Raw genomic sequence first — 14,067 nt, forward strand, 5'->3', positions numbered from 1 at the left:
AGGTTATAAAATATATTTTGGGTTTATAAACCTTTCTAAGTCTCTAGATTCTCAATCTAGAATCCAAATCGAATCCAATTTAAATAATCCTCATATATTCAGAGTCCATTAACTCCTTTTATGTGTGACCTATAGATTCTGTACTAAGTCGGTAGTGATTGGATTTATATTAAATTCTCAACCCAACATCTGCCCAGATACAAACCAAGATTGACTTTTAACAAAACATCACGACCACCCGATTAGTAGAGTTATTATACGACTTTTTTTAACTTGTCAATGGTATGGTTATTTGTATAATATGATTTTTTCGTCATATAATATCTCTTCAAGGCTAAAGTATAGATTAAATGTCTCTCTTGAGACTTCCCGAATTATATAGATTAACTTTTGCTAATGACTAGATAATATTGAATCGAGCATTAACTCAATTATACTATAGCCACAAATTTAATTGGTCATTAATATTTATCAGTAAGTCCTAACTGAGATATCAACTTTTATGTGTAGAAGTGATGAATCTTTTATTGATATATCATAGTGTTCATACAAATATTGATATGACTAATGATCACCTTTCTAACAATTCTCTTACTAGTGTATTTTGAATTGATATTAAACCATATCAATTCTTGTATAAATTGATTTATGACTGTAAGTTTAAAGATCACATGTAACTCTATTCACTGAGAGTACATTTTTCATAGATATTGCATCAACCATCTATATGAAATCTCTTAGCGGATCAGTTCAATGGACATATCTACAATTTGCACCCATATATTGCACCAAGTGGTCAATAAATAGTTTTGATATATAAGAACTGTAATAATCTTTCATAGATACAAAATGATCCATGACTACAAGTTTATGGATCACATGTAATTTTGTTCATTAAGAGGATATTTTTCATAAATACTGTATCAATCATCCATATGAAATCTCTTAACTGATCAGTCCGATGGACATGTTTATAATTTACAACTATATATTACACCAAATCGTTAACAAATAGTTTTGACATATAAGATTTGTAATCATCTTTAGATGATGTTGTTGTTCAATATTATGATAACTCTATCACTATTATCCGTACCCTTTATTATGGTCTTATCACAATTATAAATATCTCAAGAATAATCTCCTAAAGTATATATGAAATTCTTACTATCAAATACTAAACACTAATATCTTTGCGATGATTTAACTATTTTTAAAATAATTATCTATTTAATAATATATAAATAATATAAATATTATTTTTATTAATTAAATGCTAAAAATTATACTAAATATTAATTATATCTATGGGCTATAGGCGGTACCTTTACACCCCCCTAAACAAATGTCTAACTTTAATATATTCTTTGTTAATTAAAAACGAAATTGAGCACGTGTCCATGAACGATTTGCTCACCCGCGGACTCGCCATGCAAAACACAGCTCTAAGCTTCCTTCAAGTTCACTCTCTACGTGAACTTCTTTTACAAAACCCTAGTTTGTAATACTAAGCGGTCTACGGAGGAGTCGAGAAACAGTGTTCAGTTTTATTTTTCCTTTTTATGATTTTGAAATAAATATATGGGTAATGTCATGTCATACAGTCATGGCCATTAATGTTTTTCTTATTTTTCTTTGTTTCTAGCTTCGTTTTCTCACTGACCAAGCAGAAACAATTGAATAACTGATGGCCGAGTCGGGTCATCATGTGTATCCGTACGCTGCAAGTCACTGTCATAGCCATAACTCTCCCTTCCTTCATAAATTTATTTCTCCCTTGTCTTCTCTTCGATGTGAATCCACTATTAATGCTATCGCTTTCAACTTCATTGCATTTGCTTTCTCTCTCATGCAGTTCCTGTGCTTCTGAAAAACCTCAAATAAGAAACCCTAATTACTCTCTTTACTGTTTGTACAAGTTTCTTGCCCTCAACCTCAATGATGATTCAATTTCTCAATGCCTGTTCACAATCTCGTTATAAATACAGACACTTCATATACATATACATGTATTTATTGCAAAGCCAGCTTGAAGCTCGCTGAGCGACCTGGCTTGCACCCACGTTATTAATATTACCAGCAGCAATAAAATTCACTTTTGATTTCCATAGATAATATTCAAACAAGCATTTAAAGCTTGCCTCTCTCTTTTTATCTGTCTGTCTTTATCTCTGATACAATATAATTTGCTTATCAGTACTTTTTTATCTCCAAAGTGAGTGTGAGCAGTTAGCCTTAAGGATTGAAGGTGTTTTGCCATTCGTTGGTGGTGGTGGTGTATGGTGTTAAGGTTTTGGTTATTGAAGCTTTGGTATTAAGTGAAGAAATGGGGAGGACACCATGTTGTGATAAGAAGGGTTTGAAGAAAGGGCCATGGACTCCTGAAGAGGATGAGATTCTTATTCAGCATATCAAGAAGAACGGCCATGGAAGCTGGCGTTCTCTTCCTAAGCTCGCAGGTTTCATCTTTCTCTCCTTCTTTTGTACACATTTTAATGCTATTTGCTTAGTCACTCTCATAGCTTGGTTTTCTTCTTTCTTTTGTACAAAGACCACTATTATTTAGCACTTCTCGAAGTTTAACCAGTGTATCTGATTATGGGTTGCCGTAAGTTACATAAGATTTAGCTTATGGAGATGTGGTTAAGGCTAATGAACCAGAAAATTTATATGGCCGAAGTTATGTGTAAGTAAATAGAAGGCTACAGTTTTGTGTAAGGGAACCAGTCCACATATCTGAAATTAGTATTTCCTTTAAGAGAAAAACTATGTAAATATTATATATGGACTATCTGTGATCTGGTATTTTGACAGGTCTTCTTCGATGCGGGAAGAGTTGCCGGCTTAGATGGACAAATTATCTTAGGCCGGACATAAAGCGTGGTCCCTTTACCGAAGAGGAAGAGAAGCTTGTCATTCAGCTTCATGGCATTCTGGGAAATAGGTTTTCTTTTCTACTTCCATCTGTTACTTTTATTGATTTTATATATATACTTTGGCCTTTAGCCGGTTTGTGTTTTGAACGGTTTATTCTTATAGAATTAAATAACTACACCATCGATGGATTTCAGGTGGGCTTCCATTGCCTCTCAGCTACCAGGAAGAACTGATAATGAAATCAAGAACTTATGGAACACTCACCTGAAGAAGCGCATGCTGTGCATGGGGCTTGATCCACAAACTCACGAGCCCTTTGCCTCTTCCTGCGGACCAGCCATTAAATCTCCTGCATCTCCTACCACTCGCCACATGGCTCAATGGGAGAATGCTAGGCTTGAAGCAGAAGCTAGGCTTTCCAGGGAGTCTTTACTCTTCAATCCTCTGCATCTGGGAAAAAATGATTCTGATTATTTTCTTCGTATATGGAATTCTGAAGTTGGAGAATCATTTAGGAATCTCAGTAAGGCTGACAAACTTGCATGCGAAAGCCCCATTTCTCAGGGTTCTTCGAGTACCAAATGTGGATCAATTTCAGCTATCACCATGGACATTGGCCACAATTTAGCAGGTTCCTCAACTCCTGCAAGTAATCAAAATGAAGATACAGAATGCAAGAGCTGTAAATCATACACTGAGGATGCCTTTGCTGATTCATCAAGCTCTGACCTGCAGGATTCATCAGACTCTGCACTGCAACTGCTGTTGGATTTTCCCATCAACAATGATATGAGCTTCTTAGAGGATAACTGTGCCACAACTTCTGCAATGTTGATGGACAACTCTTTGTTCTACCCCCTCTGAGTTTACATGCCTGTTCTGAAACCTCTTTTGCTTGAATTTTCATGTCGGTTTTTAGTTACCATAAGTAATGAAGAATGGTGTAAGAGCAAAGAGAATTTTGTGAAGGTGAATGTTCTTGGTAATATTAGTCCATGGGCAGATAAGAGTGTTGATTAGGTTAATTTATTTATGTATAGCAGATTCATATATTACTAGTGATCTCTTAAAACCTTTTAAACTTAGAATGGCAGATACTACTTTCTACATTATACTTTGATTGTCTTTTAGATACATTAAATTGCTATCATTTGTTCCTAAAACTTCATTGAAGACATATTGGCTAAAGTTAGTCGAAAGTCATTACAGGCCTAAATTTAATGAAACTTTAATTTGTAATTAGGGTTTTGGAGTTGCCAAATGCAATTGTAAACGTAGACATTATTAATTAAACCTAGAAAAATCTGTCTTGTTTTGTTTCCTAACATACTTCTCATTCATGCCTATTTAAATCAACTCTAAAGGAATCAATCTGAGACCCCTGTTTTCCAGTGTAGTTTTCTTGAGAGAAATTTATTCAGTTCAAAATGAATTGAGTCAAATACAACGTAAAACAGCTGTTTTTTTCTTTTTTTTTCCAATCAAACTCAAATCAGATTAAATAATATAGAATTCTATATCAATACACACAATTCTTGCATTTTCTCAAAAGTTTCAAGGAGGTTTACAGACAACACCAGCACACAACAAAAAGACTCAGAAAATATACGGATGTAAAGTTTCAGAAAAAAAAAAAAAAGAAAATTATGCATTTGATAATTTAGAGTTCAGAAGCAACCAAAACTCTTCTTTGGAGTGGTGTTAGTTGCACGGTATTTTACACCCGTTTCCTCTGCCTTTAGAAATTCTTCCGCACGTTTGGCTTCAACCATTGCCCTTTTTTCTTCTGCCTGTTTGTGAATTAATGCTACCTTATTTTTCATTTTTTCAGCATACTCTGCTTTCTTCCTCTCCAATTGCTCCTGCCAATTATTGAATCCGAACCGTAAAGATTATGCAATTTTTTAATTCTATTCTCATAGTACTATATTACTGCACTTCATGCCACATTATCCTTTTTTTTTTTTGTTAACCATGCTAACCAAAAATAATTTCGTGCCGACAGCTAGATGTACTACAATGTCAAAGATTATTCTAATCTAGAACAAGAGAGGCCATAAACAAGAATTCATGTGATATATAAATAGATGGATTATGAAATCACAGATTATAACAATCTAGAATAGATGCTACAGGCTAGGTTACCTCCATTTTTTTCAGTTTAGCTTCCACAGATGCTTTCTTGCTATTTTCCCATGCAGTAACATCAGAAAGCTTCCTCTGGGCCCTTTTCAATAATTAGATTCATATACCATCAAGAAAAGGAAAAAAGCAGATGTCAATGGCTAGAGAATATGGAGGTGACTTGTTGTCATGGTTGCAAATTGGCTGTACTTCAAATGTAACATATGTTAAAAGATTAGATAAAGCCTTACTTGTTCTCAGCTTTTGCTTTTTCACTCTCCTCCCAGGCTTTTATGTAGGACAATCTTTTTTCGCTCTCAACCCCAGCCAGAGCTACATCTGAAGAAATAAAAATAACACAAGTTAGTCACTTGGGACTTAGTTCTCCAGGTGTCAAGGAAAATCTTTTATCATGCACTATGACTACTTGCCTCTATCAAGCGATCCCCCAGAAATTTTCTTTTTCTCAGAATCTGGAGCCTCTGTCAAAGACAAGATACATATAAACACAAAAACCATGTTAATTTCGTATGTTGAAAAAATATATGAGCCATATACTACCTATGTAATTTAAAATAGCTTTGTATCATTTTTCAGCCAACCAAAGTAAAATGAAAACTAACTATTTTATTTCCCATTATTAGATTTAAAAGGAATTCTTTTCCCAATAAACAATTCTTCTCATGTTAAAATTGCTAGACTTGATTTCTTGCTATTATAAATTCACATATCTACTGTTGTTGGTACCTAATACCTCGCTTGATTTTGAATCAGATTCAATTGTTTAGAAGAAGTAACTATAAAAGTAGTTTCTGAACCAGGAATGAAAGTCCTACTTAGACAAATTCAGAAATCGTTTTTCTCATTTCAGTTAATACGTATGTACGAGATTAGAAGGATAAGGATATGAGTGGCCTTATTCCTCAAGGCAAGGAGAACCATTACATGATTTATAAGGATATTCACAATATATAATAATTTCCTAATAAAGGGCTAGCCAAGTCAAGCCTGCTAGGAGCAAAAGAGAAGAATGTTCTGCATTGCAAGCCTTGTAAATAAAAAAGCTAGAAATCTGAAGAGATAATTTGGTTGTGGGCTTCATTTACAAGGAAAGTGCATGTCCCATTTCAAATTTAAAAATGAATTAGTGCTTTTATATTATATCTTCTACATTTTATACCATCATTTTCATTGTCTTGTCTTCTTTAATATTTTTCATTATATAATTGGCAATGGCAGATTTCTTCCATGAAATATTTAAAATGCAAAAGCGACTATGCAAGTGGACCAATAACTTTAATTTACAGCTAATCCAATTATGAATATATAATAAAAGAAAGTCCATGTTCTCAAGCATACTATGCAGAACAGTAATACAATAATAAAAATAACAAGAAAAATCTCTTCCAAAAGGAATAGAGTAGAGGAACAGAAATGATAATGCGAAGAGCACCCCAAAGAAAAGCGGCCTTGCCAAAAGGAGATTCTCCTTAGACCTTAAAATCTGAATAGAAAGGATATGGAAATTCGTAATTCTTTTGAAAATTTTACTTCCTGTAAAAACATTTAACCTTCATTCTTTGAGAGATAGGCATCTTTTAACTGGATTTGTGCAAGGAAATAACAGAATCGTTGAAATCTGTTAAAACAAATGTTACAATTCAAAAGAAAAGGACGATCTCATTATAAATTTTCTTGAAGATATCTTTTCTCAGAACTTACAATAATTGAAAGAGCAAAAAGAGGAAATTAATTAATCCAGCCATATGACAGAAACAGAGAAGTGAACACAAAATTTACTAGTCGATAAGAAACCACTTAAGCTTGCAATCTTAAAATGAAAATAAATGCAGCAAAAACAAATAAAAACATGAACCTCTCTCCCTAATGATCTATACTGATCCTCAAAAACAGACACACGTATCATTCGATAAAAGATCTCTATGTTTCAGGGAACTGAAAGCAATCCATTCAACTTTTAGGACTCAGAACATCAAAGCTTACAGCTCACGGAAGAATCAATGAACATTCAACAATCGATAAATGCCTAACAACCTAACCAGGTAAGCTTATGACTGTTCACAGGGAGTTTGTCATGTCTGAGCTAGAAAAAGAGCTTACTATCAACTATAGCGAGAGATTTGGATTCATCAGGCTTCTTTTCAGGGACTTGACTAACAGTTTTCTCCTCCGCAACAGCCGGAACCGGAGCCAACGGCAACTCGACTGTCGAGTTCTTCAGGTCTTCCTGTGCCATGATTTTAACGTGAACAGAATCCTATGGAGAGCGTTGCTCTTATAAGCTCATCTTTTTGTGTGGGACTGCCTGTCACTAAATATAAGGCTTCGATGTGAAGCGGGAGAAGAGTGTAGTTAATTTATCAGATATATTTTAGGAATTTTGAGTTGCGTACACAAGCGGTCTAATCGCCGTTGATCTTGCAATATCATGGTCTTTAACATGATGATGGTTTAATGAAACGATAGATTGGTTCCTTGATGACCGTTGCGGAAATTGCGTAGTTGAAACGTGTAATGATTTATGCCGACAGGTGTAGGTGATGAAATCACGTAATGCCACGTAATAAGTCATTAAGAATCGGCTGTGTCGGCATGCATGATACGACGACGTTGTAATGCAAGCCTGCAAGGCGAAAGGAACGGGTGGACAGCTAGTCAGAGACAAACTTGAGATTCAATTGGATTGAGTTGGACTCGTAGTAAAACACAGCTTGAAAGTAACAATTAGGTTTCCCACGCTCTCATGTCTCGCGTCTGTCACTTACATTTATGGTAACGTGCATGAGTCCCCTTTTACGAGGACGTAGAATATCAAAGGCTTATTGGACACGCGCTGTGATGAGCGTTTAACGATGACGAATAGTTTCTCCGTATCAATCCCGTCGCCACGTGGATGCCCATTAGAACACCCCCTATGCGGCTTTCATGACGAATACAAATGGAAGGAAGTTGCCTTAAAATTAAAGATATTTGAGTTTGATTTGACTGATGAATTAGGAGTTTGAAATTCAGTTGGAATTTAAGTTTTGAATTTATAATTTTAAATAGGCCAAAGTATTATTTCTCACCCAAAGTATGTTGGTTTTCAAAGTTTCTCTTGTTAATTTAAAAAATATCATTTACCCATTCATGACTAGTTAAATTTAACGAAACCCTAACCCCTAAAAATTTAATCTCATTTTTCCTCCTAAAAGTTTAAAAACTAACATTTTATCCCCTAAGCTAAGTTTGAAAAGATCACATTTTCCCCCTTAGGGTTTAGTTTCAAAATCCGTTCACTTTCTTCGACGTCATCACCGGCCATCTCTCCCTCTCGAAGATTTTCCTTCCTCCGACAGCCCGTCTCAACTCCACCCCAACCCATCTGACGTCAAGATATGTCTTCTGAAAAGAGAAATCATCTTTTCAGATGACGAAGGCAAGATCGATCTCATCTTCGTCGTTTGGGAAGATGAAGACGATCGTGTCGTATGGGTTGGGGTGGAGTGAGGCGGGTCGTCGGAGGAAGGAAAACCGTCTGGAGGGAGAGATGGTCGGCGATGACGTCGGAGAAAGTGAACGAATTTTGAAACTAAACCTTAGGGGGCAATGTGATTTTTTCAAACTTGGTTTAGGGGAGAAAAATTAGTTTTTTAAATTTGGGGGAGGGAAATGAAATCATATTTAAATTTATTTTTAATATTAAATATAAAATGATAATTTTACCCTTAAAATTAACAGATTTAAATGGTAATGGGTGGGTAAATAAGATTTTCAAAGTTAACGGAAGGAACTTTGAGAATTCAACATAGTTTGGGTGGAAAATAGTTCTTTGGCCTTTTAAATATGTAACCCAAGTTCATAATTTATTAATAAAAAAAATTGTTTTAATAATAATTTAATATATTTTAAATCTAATCATAAACTAAGTTCAATTTAAATTAAATTATTGTTTAATTTAAAAAATTAAACTAAATTAAATTCTCTTTAATTCTATTTTAATTCAATTTTAAAAACAAATGACTATTTTTTATTTGAGTTTGGTTTAAATAAATTTAAGTTATAATAAACTAATTTTTAAAACTATATTAACTCAATTTGGATTTAATTTTACTTATAATAAAAAAAAAAAAATGCTTGAGTGAGGATCAATCGAAGTCAAACCCCAATTAGTCCAACTTGAGAAAGGTTAATCAATTTGAGATCAATTAATGGTTGATGATTTGACGGTAAATGTTAAAATTAATTTATTTTATGAAAATGAAGCAGTTTTTAATTAGAAAATCAATTAGTTGGATCAAAGTTTAAGTTTAAATTTGTACCCAACTTGTTAGAATCAAATCTTCTACGTAGTGCCAAGAGCCATAGAGTTGTCTTGTATAAAGAAAATAAAATATTTATTAATTTGATCTATTTTTATTTCATCTGGTCAATTATTATCATTACTTGATTTAATCACTTTCCCATCCCTTTCTTTTATTTCTTAGGGCCAAAGGACTATTTCCCACCCAAGTTTAAGTGTAATCCTAAAGACACATATGTGTGGTTTAAGAAATCTAAAATTCCACCAATTTATTAAAAATCTCAGTTAGGATTAATGATAAGACTATTTTTTAATTAAAAAAACTAAAGTTTTATTATGTTTGGCCCCCCTCAGCTTGAAAACTCACAATTCAACCCCCACCTGAAGTTTGAAAAATCAAAATTTTCCTCTAGAGTTTGTCAATCATGGTGGGAGTCACCAAAGATGGCCGTCTCCGGTGGCATTGGCTCTCCCTTCGGGCTCAACTCTCCCTGTTGATCACTTCCTAACCACTAGCGTAGGTCATTTCCTCCGATGAAGATGAGATGGTTGGAAAGTGATCAGCAGGGAGAGTTGAGCCCGAAGAGAGAGCCAAAGCCACTTGAGACAACCATCTCTGATGACTCCAACCATGATTTGCAAACCCTAGGGGAGTAATTTTAATGTTTCAAACTTCATATGAGGGTTGAATTGTGAGTTTTCAAGCTGAGAGAGGGAATGTAACGAAATTTTAGATTTTTAAAATTTTTTATTAAATAATTATTTTATCCCTAACTATAATTGTGATTTTTAATGGATGAGTGAGATTTTGGATTTTTTAAACTTCATTAGTGTGACTTTGGGATAACACTTAAACTTGGGGGTGAAATAGTCCTTTGGCCTATTTCTTCTTATTATGCTGAAGAAATCCTACGGTGTTTTAAGGACCAACATGAAAGGGAATCAATTTATCACACCCCAAGGCCCAAACCTCCGTCCTAAACCCCACATTTCATATCACGGTGAAGCCTTTGTACACAACAAAGAAGACGACTGCAACAATTAATGCTGCTATCTTTTGCTCTCTCGTCGATTGTGCCTAAGATTTTCTGGGTGGGTTCCATTCTGTAAGTCGTGCACCACCTGCTTTCCTTGTAGTATTTTCAGTTCAGGTCCAAATGGCTTGCTTTTACAAACTTTCACTTCCCCTATATCCTATTTCCCCCTTCTTTCATGCATGATATCATCTAAAAACTTTGCTGAAAACTTGTCGTATATCAATATAATTACAACTGTCATCTATGGCTACGGATTGATTTACCATGTTTATTCAATGTTTTGCGGTGTATATTTTCAGGTATTTCCCTTGAAAAAGCCGTTTCAACTAGGATAAATCTCCCAAACTAGCAAGAATCCCCCCTCGAGTGCACCTCTGGAAACTTAACACAAAACACAATCCCGCAAATACTGATCGAAAAGGCACGTAGGACTGCACATTTCAGGCTTATGTAATAAAGTACAAGCAGTCAATAGACCAGAGATACGTTCAGTTTATGGGGAATATTGCAGGTGCTACGTTTGTACCTCGGGTGATTGCCCGACTTGGAGATCATGTTTGACTGTGATGATCCGCCTGTCGTCCGGGCTAGAGACTTTCAAGGCCCAAATTCAAGCCCACAACATTTATAGTGAGGCCTCGTTATCATGTTTTCTTCACCACAGTAATGGTTTGGGGTAAGATTACTCGCCCACTGGGGATAAAAGCAAGTACACATATCTTAGAGTGGAATGGGGCAACAAACACATGGTAAAGGCAGAAACCATTGGAGAAGCTGGAAGCAAGTTCACACAAGAGGAACTGAAGATGGATTTTGTGTATATGATCACATGTTTCATCTATTGAACGAGTATGCTGAACTCTTGAAATTCAAACCTGAAATATCTGGAGCAGTTGAGCAATGTTCATGAGATACGGTAGCTTGCCCAACAACGGGTAATTGGAGGAAGTTTATGGTGGAACCATTGGTGAAAATCTTCAAGTGATAGACTTCCATGTACAATGCATAAAATCCATATGATCCTCTTGCTGTTAACACAAAAGTTAAACTAACAAAGCAGGTGGAGGCCTGGGAGAATAAGTACTGGACTGGCGGAAGCAGAATCTGAACAAGAAGCAATAATAATTAATTGGCTTGACACATGCTTCATATTTTTGTAATCCGAAGATGGTGTCAATTGAAATACGCATAAGAGCAAAAGAGTAATACATGGGAAAGATATTTAACGACATTTTCGATTTGATTTGACTTGTCATTTAATGATTTGGCGCAATTTTCTAATATGGCCTATGGTAGATTCGTTGAATTTGTTACTATAGATGAAAAAATCCCCTTCATCCAATCAATTTAGAATGCAGATTACGTTTACTGTTACACCTTGCGTTAATTTTCTTCTAGACAAGATTCTGAAAGTCTGAAAATAGCCGCCAGCAAAGTGGAGAAAAGATGGAAAACAGTGGTGCAATTCTTCGTTTCTGGGCACGTGGGACTCACGAACGCAGTCATTTTGTTGAGACTACTTACAGATCTGCCAAGAGATGGGCAACAAAAACTATTTCTTTATCCTTCTTCACCATCCTTTACGCTGGCTGCTTCATATATTGGCTGCATATTGTAAGTCTCTCCAAGTCAAGTTCCCTAGCAGTTTTTATGTTCATCATTTTAATTGTATGTGATGAGATTTTGCTTTAAAAAAAATTAATTCTTTGTGCTTTTTGTTTATTCAGTCTGTTATTCCACGTTCTCTTGAGCCTTCATTTACCTCTGAAAGTTCCCTTCACAATCATGCCGTTCAAATCAACTGCTCAGCCTCTGATTTGTCAATCTGCCCAGCCGACTATATATTTCCACCCAAAATTAGAGAATTACAGAGTGAAGAATGTCCTGAGTACTTTCGATGGATCCACAACGACTTGCAGCCATGGAAGAAAACGGGAATAACCAGGGAAATAATTGAAAGCGGAAAAGATCATGCCCATTTTAGACTAGTGATTGTTGAAGGCAAGGCTTATGTGGAGAAGTATAAAAAGCCATATCAAACTAGGGATCTAGTCACAATATGGGGCATTTTGCAGCTGCTGAGGTTGTACCCAGGAAAGGTACCAGACTTGGAGCTGATGTTTTGGTGTGAGGACAAGCCAGTGATCCTCAAAATTGACTACCAAGGACCAAATGCAACTTTTCCACCTCCTGTGTTTCACTACTGTGGACACAATGAATCTTTGGACATTATTTTCCCAGATTGGACCTTCTGGGGTTGGTAAAGCCTTCAGTGTTTGTTTAAGTAATTGCACATTTTATATACATTTGATAGTGCTTTAATTTTTATGACAGCATTAAGGAGCCACCAAGCATTTTTTTTTTTGTGATGTGGTTGTATTTTGTTAGGGCTGAGACCAATATAAAGCCATGGGGAAGCATATTGGAAGACCTAAAAAAAGGAAACAAGAAGATTCAATGGCAAGATAGAGAGCCTTCGCATATTGGAAAGGAAACCCCAATGTGTCTTTCACTAGATGGGACCTAATGAAATGTAATTTATCAGAAAGACGTGACTGGAATGCTCGCCTCCATGTCCAGGACTGGAAAAAAGAAGCGGAGGAGGGCTATCAGAATTCCAAATTAGAAGATCAATGCACCCACAGGTACGCACACACACACACATAAATTATTAATTATTGAGCTTAATTTGCAAATGGTTATGCTTGATTTACTAATAAGATATTGTAAATTTCGTTGTGCAGATATAAAATTTTTGTAGAAGGCAGAGCCTGGTCAGTGAGTGACAAATACATACTGGCATGCGATTCCATGACATTGATGTTAGAGCCTGAATATCATGATTTCTTTTTAAGAAGCTTGATGCCCATGAAGCATTTCTGGCCCATCAGAACCACAAGGAAATGTAGGGATATTAAATTTGCAGTCGACTGGGGCAATAAGCACAGTCAGCAGGTACTCGCTATATATATTCTTCAAAATATCATAAGCTTTACATTTGACATAATCTTATTAAATATTAAAATTTAACAGGCTCAGGCCATAGGGAAAGCAGCAAGCAAATACATTCAGGAGCAGCTCAAAATGAAGTACGTTTATGATTACATGCTTCATTTGTTAATCGAATACTCAAAGCTTTTGAGATTCAAGCCACGAATACCTCAAGAAGCGAAGCAGATTTGTTCACAGGAAATGGCTTGCTCGGAAGAAGGTTTTTGGAAACAATTCATGATGGAGTCAATAGTGAATTCTTCCAGTGAGACAGCTGCGTGCACATTACCTTCTCCTTTTGAGCCCGTTGCCCTTCGAGCCTTTTTCGAGAATAAAGAGATGGCAAAGAAACAAGTGGAAATGTGGGAGGCTGAATTCCGGGAAAATCTAGAGAAATAGCAGTTGTGACCTATGTTATACAGTAATTTAATTGCTATATTTTCTGCCTCAATTTGTTTCTTCAAGCCATTATCTGCTTTTATACTATTTGATTGACTCATGGGAACGTTTAGTTTGAATAATATTTTATTATTAAAATAAAAAAATTGTCTTGAAGATAGATTACTTAAAAGATTACTAGGTATAAATAATTACTATGTTTGATAAAATTTGGTAGGTATAAATAATTATTATGTTTGGTTAAAGGTAATAAAAAATTACTAGTAAATTATTTTACTTAAATACCTTTAAATATAATTATTTTTAAATATTTTTTATATTATTTGTCATATTAAT

General features: G+C 35.1%; 3 protein-coding genes, 1 long non-coding RNA gene and 1 pseudogene across 5 annotated transcripts; 3 read left to right on the forward strand and 2 right to left on the reverse strand.

Annotated features, from left to right (window-relative positions):
* Positions 1-1,527: 1,527 nt before the first annotated feature.
* LOC123223832 lies at positions 1,528-3,730 on the reverse strand. 2 transcript variants are annotated; one of them, XR_006503870.1, is made up of 4 exons: positions 3,607-3,730; positions 3,416-3,520; positions 3,142-3,327; positions 1,528-1,866 (listed from the first exon to the last, which is right to left on the reverse strand). It is a non-coding gene; the product is annotated as an uncharacterized LOC123223832 (long non-coding RNA). The 2 variants fall into 2 exon arrangements; XR_006503871.1 differs by having other exon boundaries at positions 1,528-1,875.
* LOC123223830 (transcription factor MYB17-like) lies at positions 1,905-3,991 on the forward strand. The gene is made up of 3 exons (XM_044647227.1): positions 1,905-2,459; positions 2,815-2,944; positions 3,072-3,991. Exons 1-3 carry the CDS (start codon positions 2,327-2,329, stop codon positions 3,739-3,741), a joined length of 933 nt encoding a protein of 310 aa, XP_044503162.1. The 5' UTR covers positions 1,905-2,326; the 3' UTR covers positions 3,742-3,991.
* Positions 3,992-4,319: 328 nt separating this feature from the next.
* On the reverse strand, positions 4,320-7,358 carry LOC123223831 (uncharacterized protein At3g61260-like). Its single transcript, XM_044647228.1, has 5 exons — positions 7,123-7,358; positions 5,433-5,483; positions 5,253-5,340; positions 5,023-5,104; positions 4,320-4,739 (listed from the first exon to the last, which is right to left on the reverse strand). Exons 1-5 carry the CDS (start codon positions 7,256-7,258, stop codon positions 4,545-4,547), a joined length of 552 nt encoding a protein of 183 aa, XP_044503163.1. The 5' UTR covers positions 7,259-7,358; the 3' UTR covers positions 4,320-4,544.
* A 3,258-nt stretch (positions 7,359-10,616) lies between these two features.
* LOC123223329 lies at positions 10,617-11,251 on the forward strand (annotated as a pseudogene).
* Positions 11,252-11,711: 460 nt separating this feature from the next.
* On the forward strand, positions 11,712-13,831 carry LOC123224248 (O-glucosyltransferase rumi-like). The gene is given in 6 exon segments (XM_044647855.1): positions 11,712-11,955; positions 12,069-12,601; positions 12,730-12,815; positions 12,818-12,986; positions 13,086-13,296; positions 13,375-13,831. Coding segments are annotated over 6 exon segments (1,524 nt in total). The 5' UTR covers positions 11,712-11,787; the 3' UTR covers positions 13,732-13,831.
* Positions 13,832-14,067: the final 236 nt, after the last annotated feature.

This window comes from Mangifera indica, chromosome 8 (genome assembly GCF_011075055.1).
Source record: "Mangifera indica cultivar Alphonso chromosome 8, CATAS_Mindica_2.1, whole genome shotgun sequence".
Classification (NCBI taxonomy): Eukaryota; Viridiplantae; Streptophyta; class Magnoliopsida; order Sapindales; family Anacardiaceae; genus Mangifera; species Mangifera indica.

What these genes read in the sequence shown, in the direction of transcription:
- LOC123223831 (XM_044647228.1), bottom strand. Translation starts at nt 7,258, where the DNA reads ATGGCACAGGAAGACCTGAAGAACTCGACAGTCGAGTTGCCGTTGGCT. An exon ending in ATCTCTCGCTATAGTTGATA is followed by an intron (nt 5,484 to 7,122) that starts GTAAGCTCTTTT and finishes TGTCTTTGACAG; the next exon opens with AGGCTCCAGATTCTGAGAAA. An exon ending in CTAAACTGAAAAAAATGGAG is followed by an intron (nt 4,740 to 5,022) that starts GTAACCTAGCCT and finishes AATAATTGGCAG; the next exon opens with GAGCAATTGGAGAGGAAGAA.
- LOC123223830 (XM_044647227.1), top strand. Translation starts at nt 2,327, where the DNA reads ATGGGGAGGACACCATGTTGTGATAAGAAGGGTTTGAAGAAAGGGCCA. An exon ending in TTCTCTTCCTAAGCTCGCAG is followed by an intron (nt 2,460 to 2,814) that starts GTTTCATCTTTC and finishes GTATTTTGACAG; the next exon opens with GTCTTCTTCGATGCGGGAAG. An exon ending in CATGGCATTCTGGGAAATAG is followed by an intron (nt 2,945 to 3,071) that starts GTTTTCTTTTCT and finishes GATGGATTTCAG; the next exon opens with GTGGGCTTCCATTGCCTCTC.